Here is a 13,895-nt window from a genome sequence, read left to right on the forward strand (position 1 = left end):
ACTCCACATACCCAATGAGCAGTAGCCATTTTGAATAGAGCTCATGAATCCTGTGATATCATTTGGGAAGTTTTTGAGATATTCCAGAAACTGCCAAAATAAGGGAACAGTCATTCAAATGCCATTTGAGGGAAAAAAAACTTAATGCTAATTAGTTTGTCATAAAACTGTCAAAATGAACAAATAACAATTCAACAAAAAATAACTAAGAGCTCATTAACTTGTAAATCTATCCAGAGCTCAGTTTCCTTGATGTCTGCATCAATAAACTCTGCGGCACTGAATCTATTAAGGAAGTTTGGAGCTCAGCCAAGCATTTTATAATTAGATTGCCTTGCATAACTGTGTCAACAATACCTTCAAACGGAATGCCTTAAAGTTTTTGAAATGTTGCAGCTGAAAAGATCAAAGCGCAGGGTACAATTTGCATACAGGGCTGACTCTCAATACACTTCTTGCTGAAGAGCACTATATTTACTGGATAAATTAATGTTATTCATCTGAAGACTTCTCCATTTTCATATTGCCGGTCAATTTAATGGTAATTTACTTTTTATAAACAAAGTTCTATAATCAATCATTGCATTAAAATAACATTTATGATATGTGAAGTTAGCAATACCATTTAAACCTAACTGTGAAAAGGTCCCCGATCTCAGAACAGAATATCCCATGGTTCACCATTTTGCTGATTAATTTGGTGGGCACTGACCTTTTCTGAATAAAGCCCTATCATCAATCATGATATTAAACTTATCAGGTTGCATTATATTATGACATATGAAATTGGCAATATGCTTAAACCTATCTGTGAAAAAGTCCCTGATTCCAAAACCAGTTTTCATAAGGTTTCACAACACCTCCGCGCTGGTGTGAACTACTTCCCCTTTAAAAGCCTTCAAAAATCTGCCTTGCTCCATGAAAATTGCGGGGGGTTTTGAAATCACCACCACTGCAGATTCGGAAATCTGCAATGGAGCTGCCAATGTCGTAATTGCTGCATCTGGGTTTACCCCGTTATACTATACCCTTAAAAATACTGCACAACGAGACTGGAAGGGGAATCCCTGAATCTGGTTTCCTCTGCCCACTGCAAAATCTAGCCTCCAATAGAAGCATCATAAATGATTCCAATTTTCCCAACTTTACTACTCCATCTGAAAATCCCTTGATTTCATGAATCAATCTAAAGATAGAAATCAATTAAAAGGTTGAGATTTGAAGTACATTTTATATGATCATCGATAGTTTGATTTACCAGAATCCCCAATGCGAGACAATTTTCTTGATCAGTCCTAAATTTACCTTTTAACAATTTAAATCTTATCCTGCTCTTCTAATTTATTTTACATTAAATATTCCACTTTAACACACTGATCTGTGTGATTGACAGGACATGAAGATGCTTTACATCTTAAAATCTTAAACCTATTTAATTATTTTGCCTTTTGAAATGGTCACGATAACACATTGATATTTTCAAAATTTCTACACATTTATTATTTTGCAAATACCAGCCCATGATGGTGCCATTTGGTCCTGAAATATCACGAATGATGAGACAATTTTGACCTTTTCAGCCAACATCTTGAATCGCCACATTTATCAAGGAGCTGAGAAAGATACGATATATTATCTTCTTTCCCGATGTCATAAAGCCAAAAGATATGTTAATTGTTTCCTGTAGAACTTCTTTCGAACAGAATTATTTGAAAACTTACACCGCAATAGAACAACAGAACAGTGATAAAATAAACATATCATAGATAATGAATTTAACATTGTACTTTTCTGTCTCATTTTATCTCTCATCTTTTTATTTTAGATATCTGGGCAATTGGATGCATTTTTGCAGAACTTTTAACATCAGAACCCATTTTTCATTGTCGCCAGGAAGATATCAAAACAAGTAATCCCTTTCACCATGATCAATTGGATCGTATTTTCAGTGTTATGGGATTTCCGGCTGGTGAGTTTGACTTGTTGATGTCTACAGGCTTGGTGTAGTTTATAATAAAGCTTTAATGTTACTCCATTGAAGTGAAACCCACACTGATTAATAATTGGACGTTCTAAAAGAAGGCATATTCATTGCTGTAATATATTATTAAATAAATATATCATTATGAAGTAATACAAAACTATTTAGATATCAAAGATTTATAAATGAATACATCTGACAAAGTCATTTAATTTTAGATTAACCTTTCTATGTGATATTTTATATCATTTAAACTCCTCTAAATGTGAACACAAATCCAACCTTCTCACTGTAAGATGGAATAGGGTTATGAGTTAATTATATGTATATATTGAATCAAAACAGAATTATGGCACAGTATGAGACCACTTAACTCAGGATGGACACATTGTAGGACAGTAGAATAGATCGGAGGGCATGTTGTGATTAGGATTTAAGGAACCTACAAGAGAATTTAGGTTGAGAATGGGGACAAAACTTGGCAGTTGGAGGAAAGTGTGATATCATGAACTTTGGCATAAAAAGGACAACTAATATTTAAATGATGAAAGACTCCAAAGTCTGCACACCCTGACTTGGAAATATGTTGTTGTTCCTTCATTGTTGCTGGGTCAAAATCCTGCAATGAATTCCCTTCCTAAGGGCATTGTGGGTCTACCAACAGCACGTGGACTGCAGTCGTTCAAGAAGGCAGCTCACTCCACCTTCTCATGAGTAAATAGGGATGGGCAATAAATGCTGGCCAGCCAATAATGCTCACAATCCAGGAGGGAATGAAAAAAGGGATTTGGGTATTCTTGTACACAAAGCAGGAAACGCTAACGTGCAGGTACAATAAGTAACTAAGAAGGCAAATGGAATTTTGGCCTTTATTGCTACGGGGCTGGTGTTTTAAAAACAGAGAGGTCTTGTTATAACTGTTTAGGGTGTTACACCTGGAGCACTGTTTTGGTTTCTGTATTTAAAAATTGATATACCAACATTGGAGACAGTTCAGAAGAGAATCATTTGATTCCTGGGATGAAAATGATTAAAAAGGTGAGGGGTATTCAATAGTATTTAAAAGTATGAGAGGTGGTATTATTGAAGCAAAAGATTCTGAGAGGGCTTCACAGAATAGATGTTGAGAACATGATTCCAATAGTGAGGGAATCTCAAACTGTGGGCCATAGTTTCAGAATAGGAGGACACTCAGTTAAAAATGAGAAGCAAAGAAATTTCTTTCCCAAGAGGGTAATGAATACCCCAGGAAATAGTGGAGGTTAGATCACTATGAGTATTCAAATAGGATTCAAAGTTTGGGAGAAGATTTGTACCAGGGACACCATCACACAAACTGGCCAAAGAACTACAGCAGAAACTGAAACACCTGATCAGCGGATCCAGACAATCTATACAATCGACACAGGACTTCTTGGACATCATCAGAAATATACACATAGACAAGGAAGAAACTATGGTCTCATTCGATGTAACGGCACTGTTCACCTCCATCGACAAAACCCTAGCCAAAGAAACAATAGCCAACCTGCTGGACAGACATAACAGACAACAGGACGTCGAACCTATCAACAAAGACGGCATACTTAAACTACTGGACCTGTGCCTCACAACACACTTCACATTCAACAACCAAATATACGAACAAATCAATGGAACACCCATGGGCTCACCGATCTCTGGACTCATAGCAGAAGCAGTAATGCAAAGGTTAGAACAAACAGTCTTACCACAAATTCAACCCAAACTCTGGGTAAGATACATGGATGACACCTTTGTAATAATTAAAAACACGGAAATAGAGAACACACACCAGATCATCAATGCCACACTCACAGGAATCTGATTCACTAGAGAGGAAGAAAAGGACAACCAACTCCCATTCCTAGACGTGATGGTACAGAGAATACCGAAGGGAGAATTCACCACAAAGGTTTACAGGAAAGCCACACACACAGACCAAGTCCTAAACTATGAAAGCAACCACCCCAACACACACAAACAAAGTTGCATCAGGACACTATTCAAAAGGGCCACAACACACTGCAGCACACCAGAACTACAAAAAGAGGAAGAAGAACACCTATACAAGGTATTCGCCAAAAACGGATACCCTCGCAATTTCATCAACAGATGCCTAAGGGAGAGACAACGGAACGAGGACATGCCGCAACCCAAAGGACTAGCCACACTACCATGCATCAGGAGTATTTCTGAACTGACGCCAGACTACTGCGACCACTAGGACTCATAACAGCACACAAACCAACAGCCACGCTCAGACAACAACTCACCAGAACGAAGGACCCGATACCCAACATGAGCAAAACTAATGTAGTGTACAAAATCCCATGCAAGGACTGCACAAAACACTACATCGACAAACAGGAAGACAGTTAACAATCCATATACACGAACACCAACTAGCCACGAAACGACACGACCAGCTATCCTTAGTAGCCACACACACAGACGACAAGCAACATGAATTTGACTGGGACAACACTACCATTTATAGGGCAAGCCAAACAGAGAACAGCCAGGGAATTCTTAGAGGCAGGGCACTCATCCACAGACTCTATCAACAAACACATCGACCTGGACCCAATATCCTGGCCACTACAGCGGACAGCTCGAACTGACAACCGGAAGCGGCAGAGACAGGCCACTATAAATGCCGGAGGAAACAGCACAGGAGGCTCCCAAGCACTGAGGATGTCACCTAGACAGGGGACGAAATGTTTGCAAGACAAATTCCCAGCTCGGCGAATAGAACCACATCAAAAAGGATGTAGATAGACTTTTGAAATATTGGGGAGTTCAGGGCTACAATAAGCTGGCGCAAGAAAAGAGTTGAGGCCTGCAGCATATCATTATGATCTTGTTGAATAACAGGACAGACTTCAGGGGCCAATAGGCCTTCTCTTGCTCCTTTTTCTTATAATGTGAGGTGCCAGTTTCGAACTTGGGTGGACAAAGTTTTAAAAATCGCACAACACTAGGGTTATAGACTAACGGGTGAAAGTGAGGACTGCAAATGCTGGAGATTAGATTCGAGAGTGTAGTGCTGGAGAAGCACTCTAAAAGCATGCACTTTCAAATAAACCCGTTGGACTATAACCTGGTGTTGTGTGATTTTTAATTTTTTTCTTACATCCTTGTGTATTACGCTGCCTGAAAAATGAGCCACCGAGCCTAATCCTAGCATTTGGTCCATAGTCATAACCTTTCAGCCATAACGGGGTACATAGTGCAGCTACTGAGTGTTGGTCATTGAAGGAATAAATATTTGTGCATATAGTGCCAATCTAGCAGGCTGCTTTGTTCTGCATGATGTCAAGCTTCTTGAGTGTTGTTGGAACTGCACTCATCCAGGCAAAAGGGGAGTGTTCCACCACATTCTTGACTTGTATCTTGCAGATAGTGGACAGGCTTTGGGCAGTCAGGAAGTTATTTGCTTCCTGAAGTATTCTTAGCTTTCACATGCTCTTGCAGCCATGTATTTATATAGCTAGTCCAGTTTAATTTCTGGTCACTGATAACCCTCAGGATGTTGATAAGGGAGATTCAGTGATGGCAATACCACAGAATGTTATGGGGCAATGCTTATTTTAAATGGTCATTTCCTGGAAATGTAGCACGACTTTTACTTTATGACAGACTTCATTAATTGAGCATTGTTATTTTAGACAAAAGCTACATTTTTACTATCATGTGCTAGTATGGTGCTCTCTTTGGAAGCGCCAAACTGTGTACACAAACCTAGGCTTTGTACTAATTGCAGCAACTATAACTGCATTACAATGCATACTCCCAACAACCGGGGCTTTTAGAGGAAAGTATAATTGTGAGCCTTAGCTCGGAGAAGGAAAAGCAGCATAGGGAATATCCAACCCAGAGAGTACTCCCCGGTTCTCCTACATCATGACTTCCAGTAGTGAATTTATTCTCTCACTATATTATACTCTTTGACTGTACAAATGCAAATGCTGAACATTCTCAGTCTCTGTGCTTCTGCAGTTATGGACTGTACTAATTCAAGCACTTTTCTTTTATTCTGCCCATAAAGCATGGAATCCTTCCCATTTCAGTTATACATTGCCTACCTCATATAGTGACAATGTTTGACTTGGCTAAAGACACCCAAGTCAGAAAAAGCTTCTTTTATTCCTGTAACCTGCTGAGCCTGATCATATTTCTCCATCACTTACAAAAAACATGTTTGTGAAATGTCATAAATACAGACGGAGTGTCTTCCTCCTGACCTCATCAGACATAGTCAGTATTAAGGCCCCTGAGTGCAGTCTGTGAAGGTCAGGTCGATTATGGGCTAGGTCATGAGGACAAAGATTAGGTGCATGCGTTACTGATAATGTGAGACAATAAAAGATGTATCGATAGAAGATCAGCATCACCTGATGGAAAAAAATCTCCACTTGTGTCTCTCTAGGCAAGCAGTTTAGCACCTTGCTGTACAATGAGATGGAGCAACACATTACAGTAGTGCAACTGCCAAAGGTTCCCCTGCCTGTTTCTGTTCCCCATGCTGCTTATGGCCAACGACAGAAGCATGTCTCCTGCATGGCACAGATTACTTCAACAGTCCTTTGAATGTCAGAAACCTCAATGTTACTTACTGCATTGGCTGTGGATGTGTATCAATGATGTGCTCTCCAGAGAATGGCTCCATGTGTACTGTAGATGGCAGAAGTGAATGTGTCTCCGACGGTGGCAGGTGCAGGTGAATGTTTTGCTGGTATACCCTCTGAGATATCACATGCATCTGTGATGGTCATGGTGCTGCTACCAGGACGTTGTGGTGTCTTGTGCTTATGGTAACTCGTGCCTGTAGAGGAGTAGAGAAAGAATTGGTTGGTGAAGGTACACAGTCCCTTATATAGACTGATGTGTGACATAAGCTGCACATCTGAGAAGAATAGACTGTAATGTTTCTCATTGCCAACTTGTGAAATTAGGACAGGAATGGCCATGGTTGTCTCTGCCAGCTCTGTGGCCTGTTCTTCAAAAAAGATGAGAATTTGAATATTGACACCCCTTATTAAGTTTGAGTCCTCTTCCTCCTGTTGTAGGCTATTCTAGCCTGCAAATAAAGAAAGAGAAAGATTGGGTATGGTGGCAATGAGTGCATTTTTTTTTCTTTATGAATATACATAGCCATGTCAGATCCTGGCCTTTTCCAGAAATTAGGAAGCAAACTGCCCAGGAAATGTTAGAACGCTGACAAGTCTTTCAGTGCACATCATCATTGTGGGTGCTGAGGCTTGCAACTAATCATCTGATGTGACAAGCCTCTGCAGTCTCAGCTGTGTGATGACCCTACCACTATGACCTTGGAAAAGTAGATGGTGTCACTTATCCTCAGAGTGTATGAAATAATTTATTCCCTTCCTGCAATGAATCTGTACCACTGGTACTGACCTGTGCTGTAGCTTTGGTCCAGACTGCTCTGGTCTGATGAACTGGCTTCCAGCTGCCATTCTTGGGGAGGATAACCACCTTTCTTTCAGAGCGTAAGTTCCAGCAAGTTGTCACTGAACCTTAGGGCCACTTTCTACTTGCTCAGAGACATTGCCACTGGGTTGGTGGTTGAAATCAACTAACTCTAGTCCCAGCAACGCTGCAGGCTTGCAGTGATTGCCTTCAAGTAGAAACAAAGAAAATAGGGGAATATGGTCCCTGACCCCCTAATCCCAGGAGTTCCCAGTATGGATTAGAACATCCTGCCCATATGCCCTAAATGTTTCTTTGTTCAGTTCTTAAAACAACTCACATGGATGTGTAATGATCTGAAAAACAGTTAATCGAGCAGGAAACTCATCCCAGGCCACGGTGGAAGTGATGACCTATATAACACATCCAGCACCATACATTAACTCTAAAATGAAAAATCCTACTTTTCGAGTTTGTTCTCAGGATAAGAGTGATGTGTTTAATAGTTAGTAGGCAGCTGATGATCTTTAGTCTGTTTGAATCTGAACGAAAATGGTCAATGGATTAAGAATGCCATCATACTTCTCAGCCAGAATTTTTTTTAATTGTAATTTTTTTCCTTCCTTTATCAAGAATAAGAACCATTTACTATCATGATTACTAATAAAGGAGAAAGCTGTCTTCAATTTCGTGTCAAAATGTAGTTACACTCATATTTGCTGCTGCTCTTGTTCTATTAAAAATTTATTTTGTCTGATTTTTCTTCCAGTGTTTGGCATTGATGGTTAGACTAATTAACAAAGCTGAGTTCTATGGAGTAGAGGGCAGACTCTAGGATGGACAAAGCGTAATTTCATTCTCAAATGCAGAGGGCTGTAATTAATAGTAGTGGTTCTGCATGGAATTAGCTACTGGTTGATTCCTATCGGCATCAGTATTTGGACAATTGCTCTTCACTTTAATAATTATCTGGACAAGGTCATTCAAGAACCAGTCCGCAGTCTCACAGGTAATATAGTGGGTGAGGAATTGGATGTTACTAGTGCCTTTAAGGCTCCAAAGTAGTTTTGGTGGTGCAGTGCATACTTGTGAGGTGAATAGCACAGGATCTTGTATTTGAGTGCATTAATATGCAAACACAGCATCCTCCAGAAGAATGCAAAGCGTGTTTATCATTATATCAGTCAGCATGGAATGCTTGGAATGTAAATAATGGGATTTCAAAACTAAGAGGTGAAAACCAAAGAATGTTAAGCTTCTCTTAAAATTCTCAATTTGTAACCATTTCTTTAAATTGAAAAATTATATGCCCTTTCACAATTTAAACCATAAATAGTTGAACCCAGTTGTAAATAGATGTCTAGTTATAATTTGCCAATCTGAAAATGGCTCAGTAAGCCAGTCCTTTATCCATGCTAATATGGAACCCCAATTTCATATATTTTTATGTTTGTAGTAACCTTTTACATGGCACTTTATTGATGTTGGAGCATTAAATGTTTCACTGGCATGAGATTGCTGCTGATTCTTTGGCCACTCGGAGCAGGATATTGCATCATCCAGAAAATCTTGTCCTAGGAGATCTTTGAAGATTACAACCATATATCCACTATCTTTATACTTCTTATAAAAACCTAGAATATAGCCCATCAGCTCCAGAGCACTTGTCAGCTCCAAGTCTCATTTAGTATTCTGTTACTTTTTCTTTAGTATTTATTCTAAGTTTCTCAGCCCTTTTGCCTGTTGATTTTCAGCTAGTTTTGGAATGCTTTTCTTCTTTGCCACTATAAAGTCATACAAAATATTTGTTCAAACTGTGTTGTTCCCTAGTTTGCCAGCACTAGTTCTCCCAATTCTGCTTACCGCATCGCCCATCCACCCCACCACCCCGACCCTACCACCCCGGTGAGGGTCCAATACTTCTTTTAACTACTTTTCTCCTTTTTATATTGTTACAGAAGAATTCATTGTCTACTTTTTATATTTCTTAAAATTCTCTCTAATAGTCCAAATTCTTTCCTTAAAAAAGATTTTTAAGATATTCTTTGCTGATTTCTAAAACTTTCTGAATCTTCTGTCCTACTGTTAACCTTCGCAGCATTGTAAGCCTGTTCTTTCACTTTGGAAAACCCCAACAGTTTTATTCCACACACATGGAAATTAGCCCCTCCTTCCTAAACATATACACAAGCAGCACATAGTATTCACCACCACACTCCACACCACACATAATATTAACAAGCCTACCTTTCCCACTTTTGATTAAATTGCCCATTCCTGTCAAGTTGCAATTAGCCTGGGCCAAGGAGCCTGTCCAACAGGCAGACAGGAGTAGAAACATGTCAGAGCTAAGCCATGTGACTGTTCCTTCACTCAAGACAATAATTCAGTCAGTCATTGAATTGCTGCCAATTTATTGCAGTGTCACGAATGATGATTACAATTTATGAGGCTAGCTGAAAAAAATTCAAGACATGTGTTTCCAAGTTCCAGAGTAGTAGAACCAAAAGTAACTCCTACCTGAGCACCAATATGATTCAAACTGCCCCAGTTTGGAGCATGTTTCTCAGACAGTTGTGGAAGTTGAAGGGAATAATCTGTTTTGCAAATATTGCATGCATATGACCTTGGCACATTTTTGTTTTTTTTTGCAAGATAAAGACTGGGAAGACATCCGCAAGATGCCTGAATACCCAACTCTGCAGAAAGACTTCAGGAGAACAACGTAAGTTTTTAAGTGTCCACCACTGTCTGATTTTGGTGTCGAGAATGAATATTGTACAACACTGATGTATCATTGAGCTTTTTTACAGCACGGATAAAAGTCCTTTGGCCAGTTGTGTCCACACTGGTCATCAATCATCTATCTACTCTAATCCCACTTTCCAGTACTGAGGAACCTCGATTATCCGATCAAGATGGGTGGGCACTATTTAATTCAGATAATTAATTATTCTCCTCTGGGGTTCGGAGTTCTCTGTTAAGTTGGTACCTCGTTCAGGAGAGTAGGCAGCGGCACACCGCATGCCAGCCCCTGCCCCTGCCACCCCACCGCATCCAACACTGCCCCCTTCCCCCTCATCCCCCAAACTCGTCCAACACCGCCCCACCCCCAGCCCCCACTCTGGGGCAGCCGGATTGGAGACCATGTGGGCGGCATGGTGGCACAGTGGTTAGCACTGCTGCCTCACAGCGCCAGAGACCCGGGTTCAATTCCCGCCTCAGGCGACTGACTGTGTGGAATTTGCCCATTCTCCCCGTGTCTGCGTGGGTTTCCTCTGGCTGCTCCAGTTTCCTCCCACAGTCCAAGAATGTGCAGGTTAGGTGAATTGGCCATGCTAAATTGCCCATCGTGTTAGGTGCAGGGGTAAGTGTAGGGGAATGCGTCTGGGTGGGTGTGCTTTGGCGGGTCGGTGTGGACTTGTTGGGTCGAAGGGCCTGTTTCCACACTGTAAGTAATCTAGTAAAAAAGACGACTGCTGCTGCCTTTTGGGGGGGATGAGTCTCCACATAACATTCACACAGCTGCGCACACAACTTTTTACTGCAATCTTTTGACGGGTTCCACCTTTGCCCTGTATAGTACAATAATGGAGAGATTAGCTGGGGAAAGGGGGTTTATGGTACACGTCTGTGTAGAGCTCCAGGGAAAGTATGGGGGGAGAGCGAGAGAGAGGGCGGGAGGTCAGTCATTTGGAGACGGTGCCTGGTCTCCCATCGACATCCAGGACTGTTCTCTGCAGCATTTCAGTCAGCCGGGTTCATTTTTAATCACTGCAAACAAAAGACGCAGTTAGTGTTGGAAACATCTCTTTGATGTAATGTTTCTATTGGGACCTCAAGGTCTCATTCGGATAATCCAATATTCAGATAATTGATATTTGGATAATCGAGGTTCCTCTGTACTAGGCTCATCACTTTGTATGCTATGGCATTTAAAGTATTCATCTAAATATTTCTTAAATGTCTTGAAGGTTTTTGCCTCTACTACCCTTTTTGTTTAGATGGTGTTTCAGGTTCTTACTATCTTCTGTGTGAAACATTTTTCCTCAAATCCTCTCTAAACTTCTTGATCCTTAACTCAAAATAGTGCCATCTTTTTATCGACTCTAACAAGAATAAAAATTTCTCTCTATATGCAATAGGAAGGTGATAATCTTTAGGTTGTTTTGTCCTGGGTTACATAAGCATATAATTATGCTTTAGGCCATTGTGAGACTGCATGGCTGAAGCAAGAGGGCAGGGCTTATATTTTTGAGAATTTATGTAATTTTAAGGGGAATGGAAGAAAGCACAATGGTGTGAATCCACTAATGACAATGATTTGGAGAATGAGTAAATTGAGTGGTGGGAAAGACAATGGCTAATATGAATAGTGTGTGAGAAATATCCTGAGACCAGAGAGTGAAGTTCAATAAACTATTGGAACAGAAATGGAAATTAAAGGAAATGAGCAGAAAATAAGGAGAAATCTTTTGAAACAGTGAGAAATAAATGGATTTATAGAGCCACTGGTAAACAGACTCTCGGTCTAACTCTTCCATGCCGACCAGCTTTTCCAAAGTAAACTAGTCTCATTTGCCTAAGTTTGACCCATATCCCGCTAAACCTTTCCTATTCATGTACTTGTCCAAATGTCTTTAAGTCATAGAGTCATGGAAATGTAGAGCATGGAAACAGACCCTTCGGTCCAAACCATCCATGCCGACCAGATGTCCCAACCCATTCTAGTCCCACCTGCCAGCACTCAGCCCATATCCCTCCAAAACCTTCCTCTTCATATACCCCAAATGCCTCTTAAATGTTGCAATTGTACAGCCTCCACCACATCCTCTGGCAGCTCATTCAATACACGTACCACCCTCTGCATGAAAAAGTTGCCCCTTAGGTCTCTTTTATATCTTTCCCCTCTCACCCTAAACCTATGCCCTCTAGTTCTGGACTCCCCCACCCAGGGAAAAGACTTTGTCTATGTATCCTATCCATGCCCCTCATAATTTTGTAAACCTCTATAAGGTCACCCCTCAGCCTCCGATGCTCCAGGGAAAACAGCCCCAGCCTGTTCAGCCTCTCCCTATAACTCAAATCCTCCAACCCTGGCAACATTCTTGTAAATCTTTTCTGAACCCTTTCAAGTTTCATAGGATCTTTCCGAAAGGAAGGAGACCAGAATTGCACACAATATTCCAACAATGGTCTAACCAATGTCCTGTACAGCCACAACATGCCCTCCCAACTCCTGTACTCAATACTCTGACCAATAAAGGAAAGCATACTAAACGCCTTCTTCACTATCCTATCTACCTGCGACTCCACTTTCAAGGAGCTATGAACCTGCACTCCAAGGTCTCTTTGTTTAGCAGGACTTACCATTAAGTGTATAAGTCCTGTTGTGACTGTACTTGCATCTACCACTAACTCTGGTAGTTCTTCCATATTCGTTCCATGTAGAGAGCAAGTTCGATGTTTGCAGATGGTACTAGTTCAGGAATGTTATAAACTGTGAGGAGGATAGTGTAGAATATCAAAAGAACATCGAGAAGTTTGTGAAGCAAGCAGACAAGTGGCAGGGGAAGTTCAGTGCAGAGAAGTGTGAGTTGATACACTTTGAAAAAAGGTAAAGTCACAGTAGCGTTGCTCTATCGTTAGAAAGAGACAATTGGTGCTGGTTTCACCTGAGGATCACTACACCTCAGGCAAGGAGAGAGGTTGAGAAGGAGAGCCCTTTCGCATTAATTCTAGCTGGTGCAAGAATTGAACCCATGCTGTTAGGATTACTCTGCACCACAAACCAGCTGCCCAACCAACTGAGCTAACCAATACCTTGGTTCCTCCACTTTCTTTCTTTATGATCTTTGTACTTGAATATAAATCAGAGTACTGTTCTCAAGGGTGTGTAGGAGCACAAAGATCTGGGTGTATATTAACATTAGTCATTAAAGCTGTAGGGCAGGCACAGAAAAAGCAATTGGCAAATCATATAGTATCCTAGGTTTATTAATAGTAGCATGGACTACAAAAGCAAGGACGATATTAGTATAGCAGACTCGTTAACCCCTGGTTGCAGTATTGTGAACAGTCTGTGTGCCACAATTCAGGAAAGATGTGAAAAAAATTGGAAAGTGTGTAAAAGAAGTTTGCAATGATGGTTTCAGGGCTGAGAAATTTATGTGATGAAGTTAGATTAGGAAAGTCGGATAAAACCAAAACGCTACAGATGCTGGAGATGACGTGCAATGATGTACAATGACACCACTCACAGATCGCGTTTTTCCCAGTACTCTTTTTGAAGCTTTATTTGAGGCAATTTCAATTTGTTTTTCTGAACAGACCCTCCAAAATCTGTGATGCATCCAAGATATAAGAAGTTATATTGGAGTTTGCTCTTTATGCAGGAAATACCAGAAAATTATCTAAAACTTATACAGCCAAGGTATGTTAGTAAATCCCTGCCATTCTGAGG

At 40.6% G+C, this 13,895-nt stretch overlaps 1 protein-coding gene across 2 annotated transcripts in view; it reads left to right on the forward strand.

Moving 5' to 3' along the window:
- The window catches only part of cdk19 (cyclin dependent kinase 19), a 168,411-nt gene that overhangs the window by 84,562 nt on the left and 69,954 nt on the right, over window positions 1-13,895 (forward strand). For both annotated transcript variants that reach the window (XM_072551892.1, XM_072551901.1), the window contains 2 exons: window positions 1,826-1,969; window positions 10,088-10,157. In XM_072551892.1, the coding sequence (XP_072407993.1) occupies window positions 1,826-1,969; window positions 10,088-10,157 (214 nt within the window). The remainder of the gene's footprint in view (window positions 1-1,825; window positions 1,970-10,087; window positions 10,158-13,895) is intronic.

This window comes from Chiloscyllium punctatum, chromosome 3 (genome assembly GCF_047496795.1).
Source record: "Chiloscyllium punctatum isolate Juve2018m chromosome 3, sChiPun1.3, whole genome shotgun sequence".
Classification (NCBI taxonomy): Eukaryota; Metazoa; Chordata; class Chondrichthyes; order Orectolobiformes; family Hemiscylliidae; genus Chiloscyllium; species Chiloscyllium punctatum.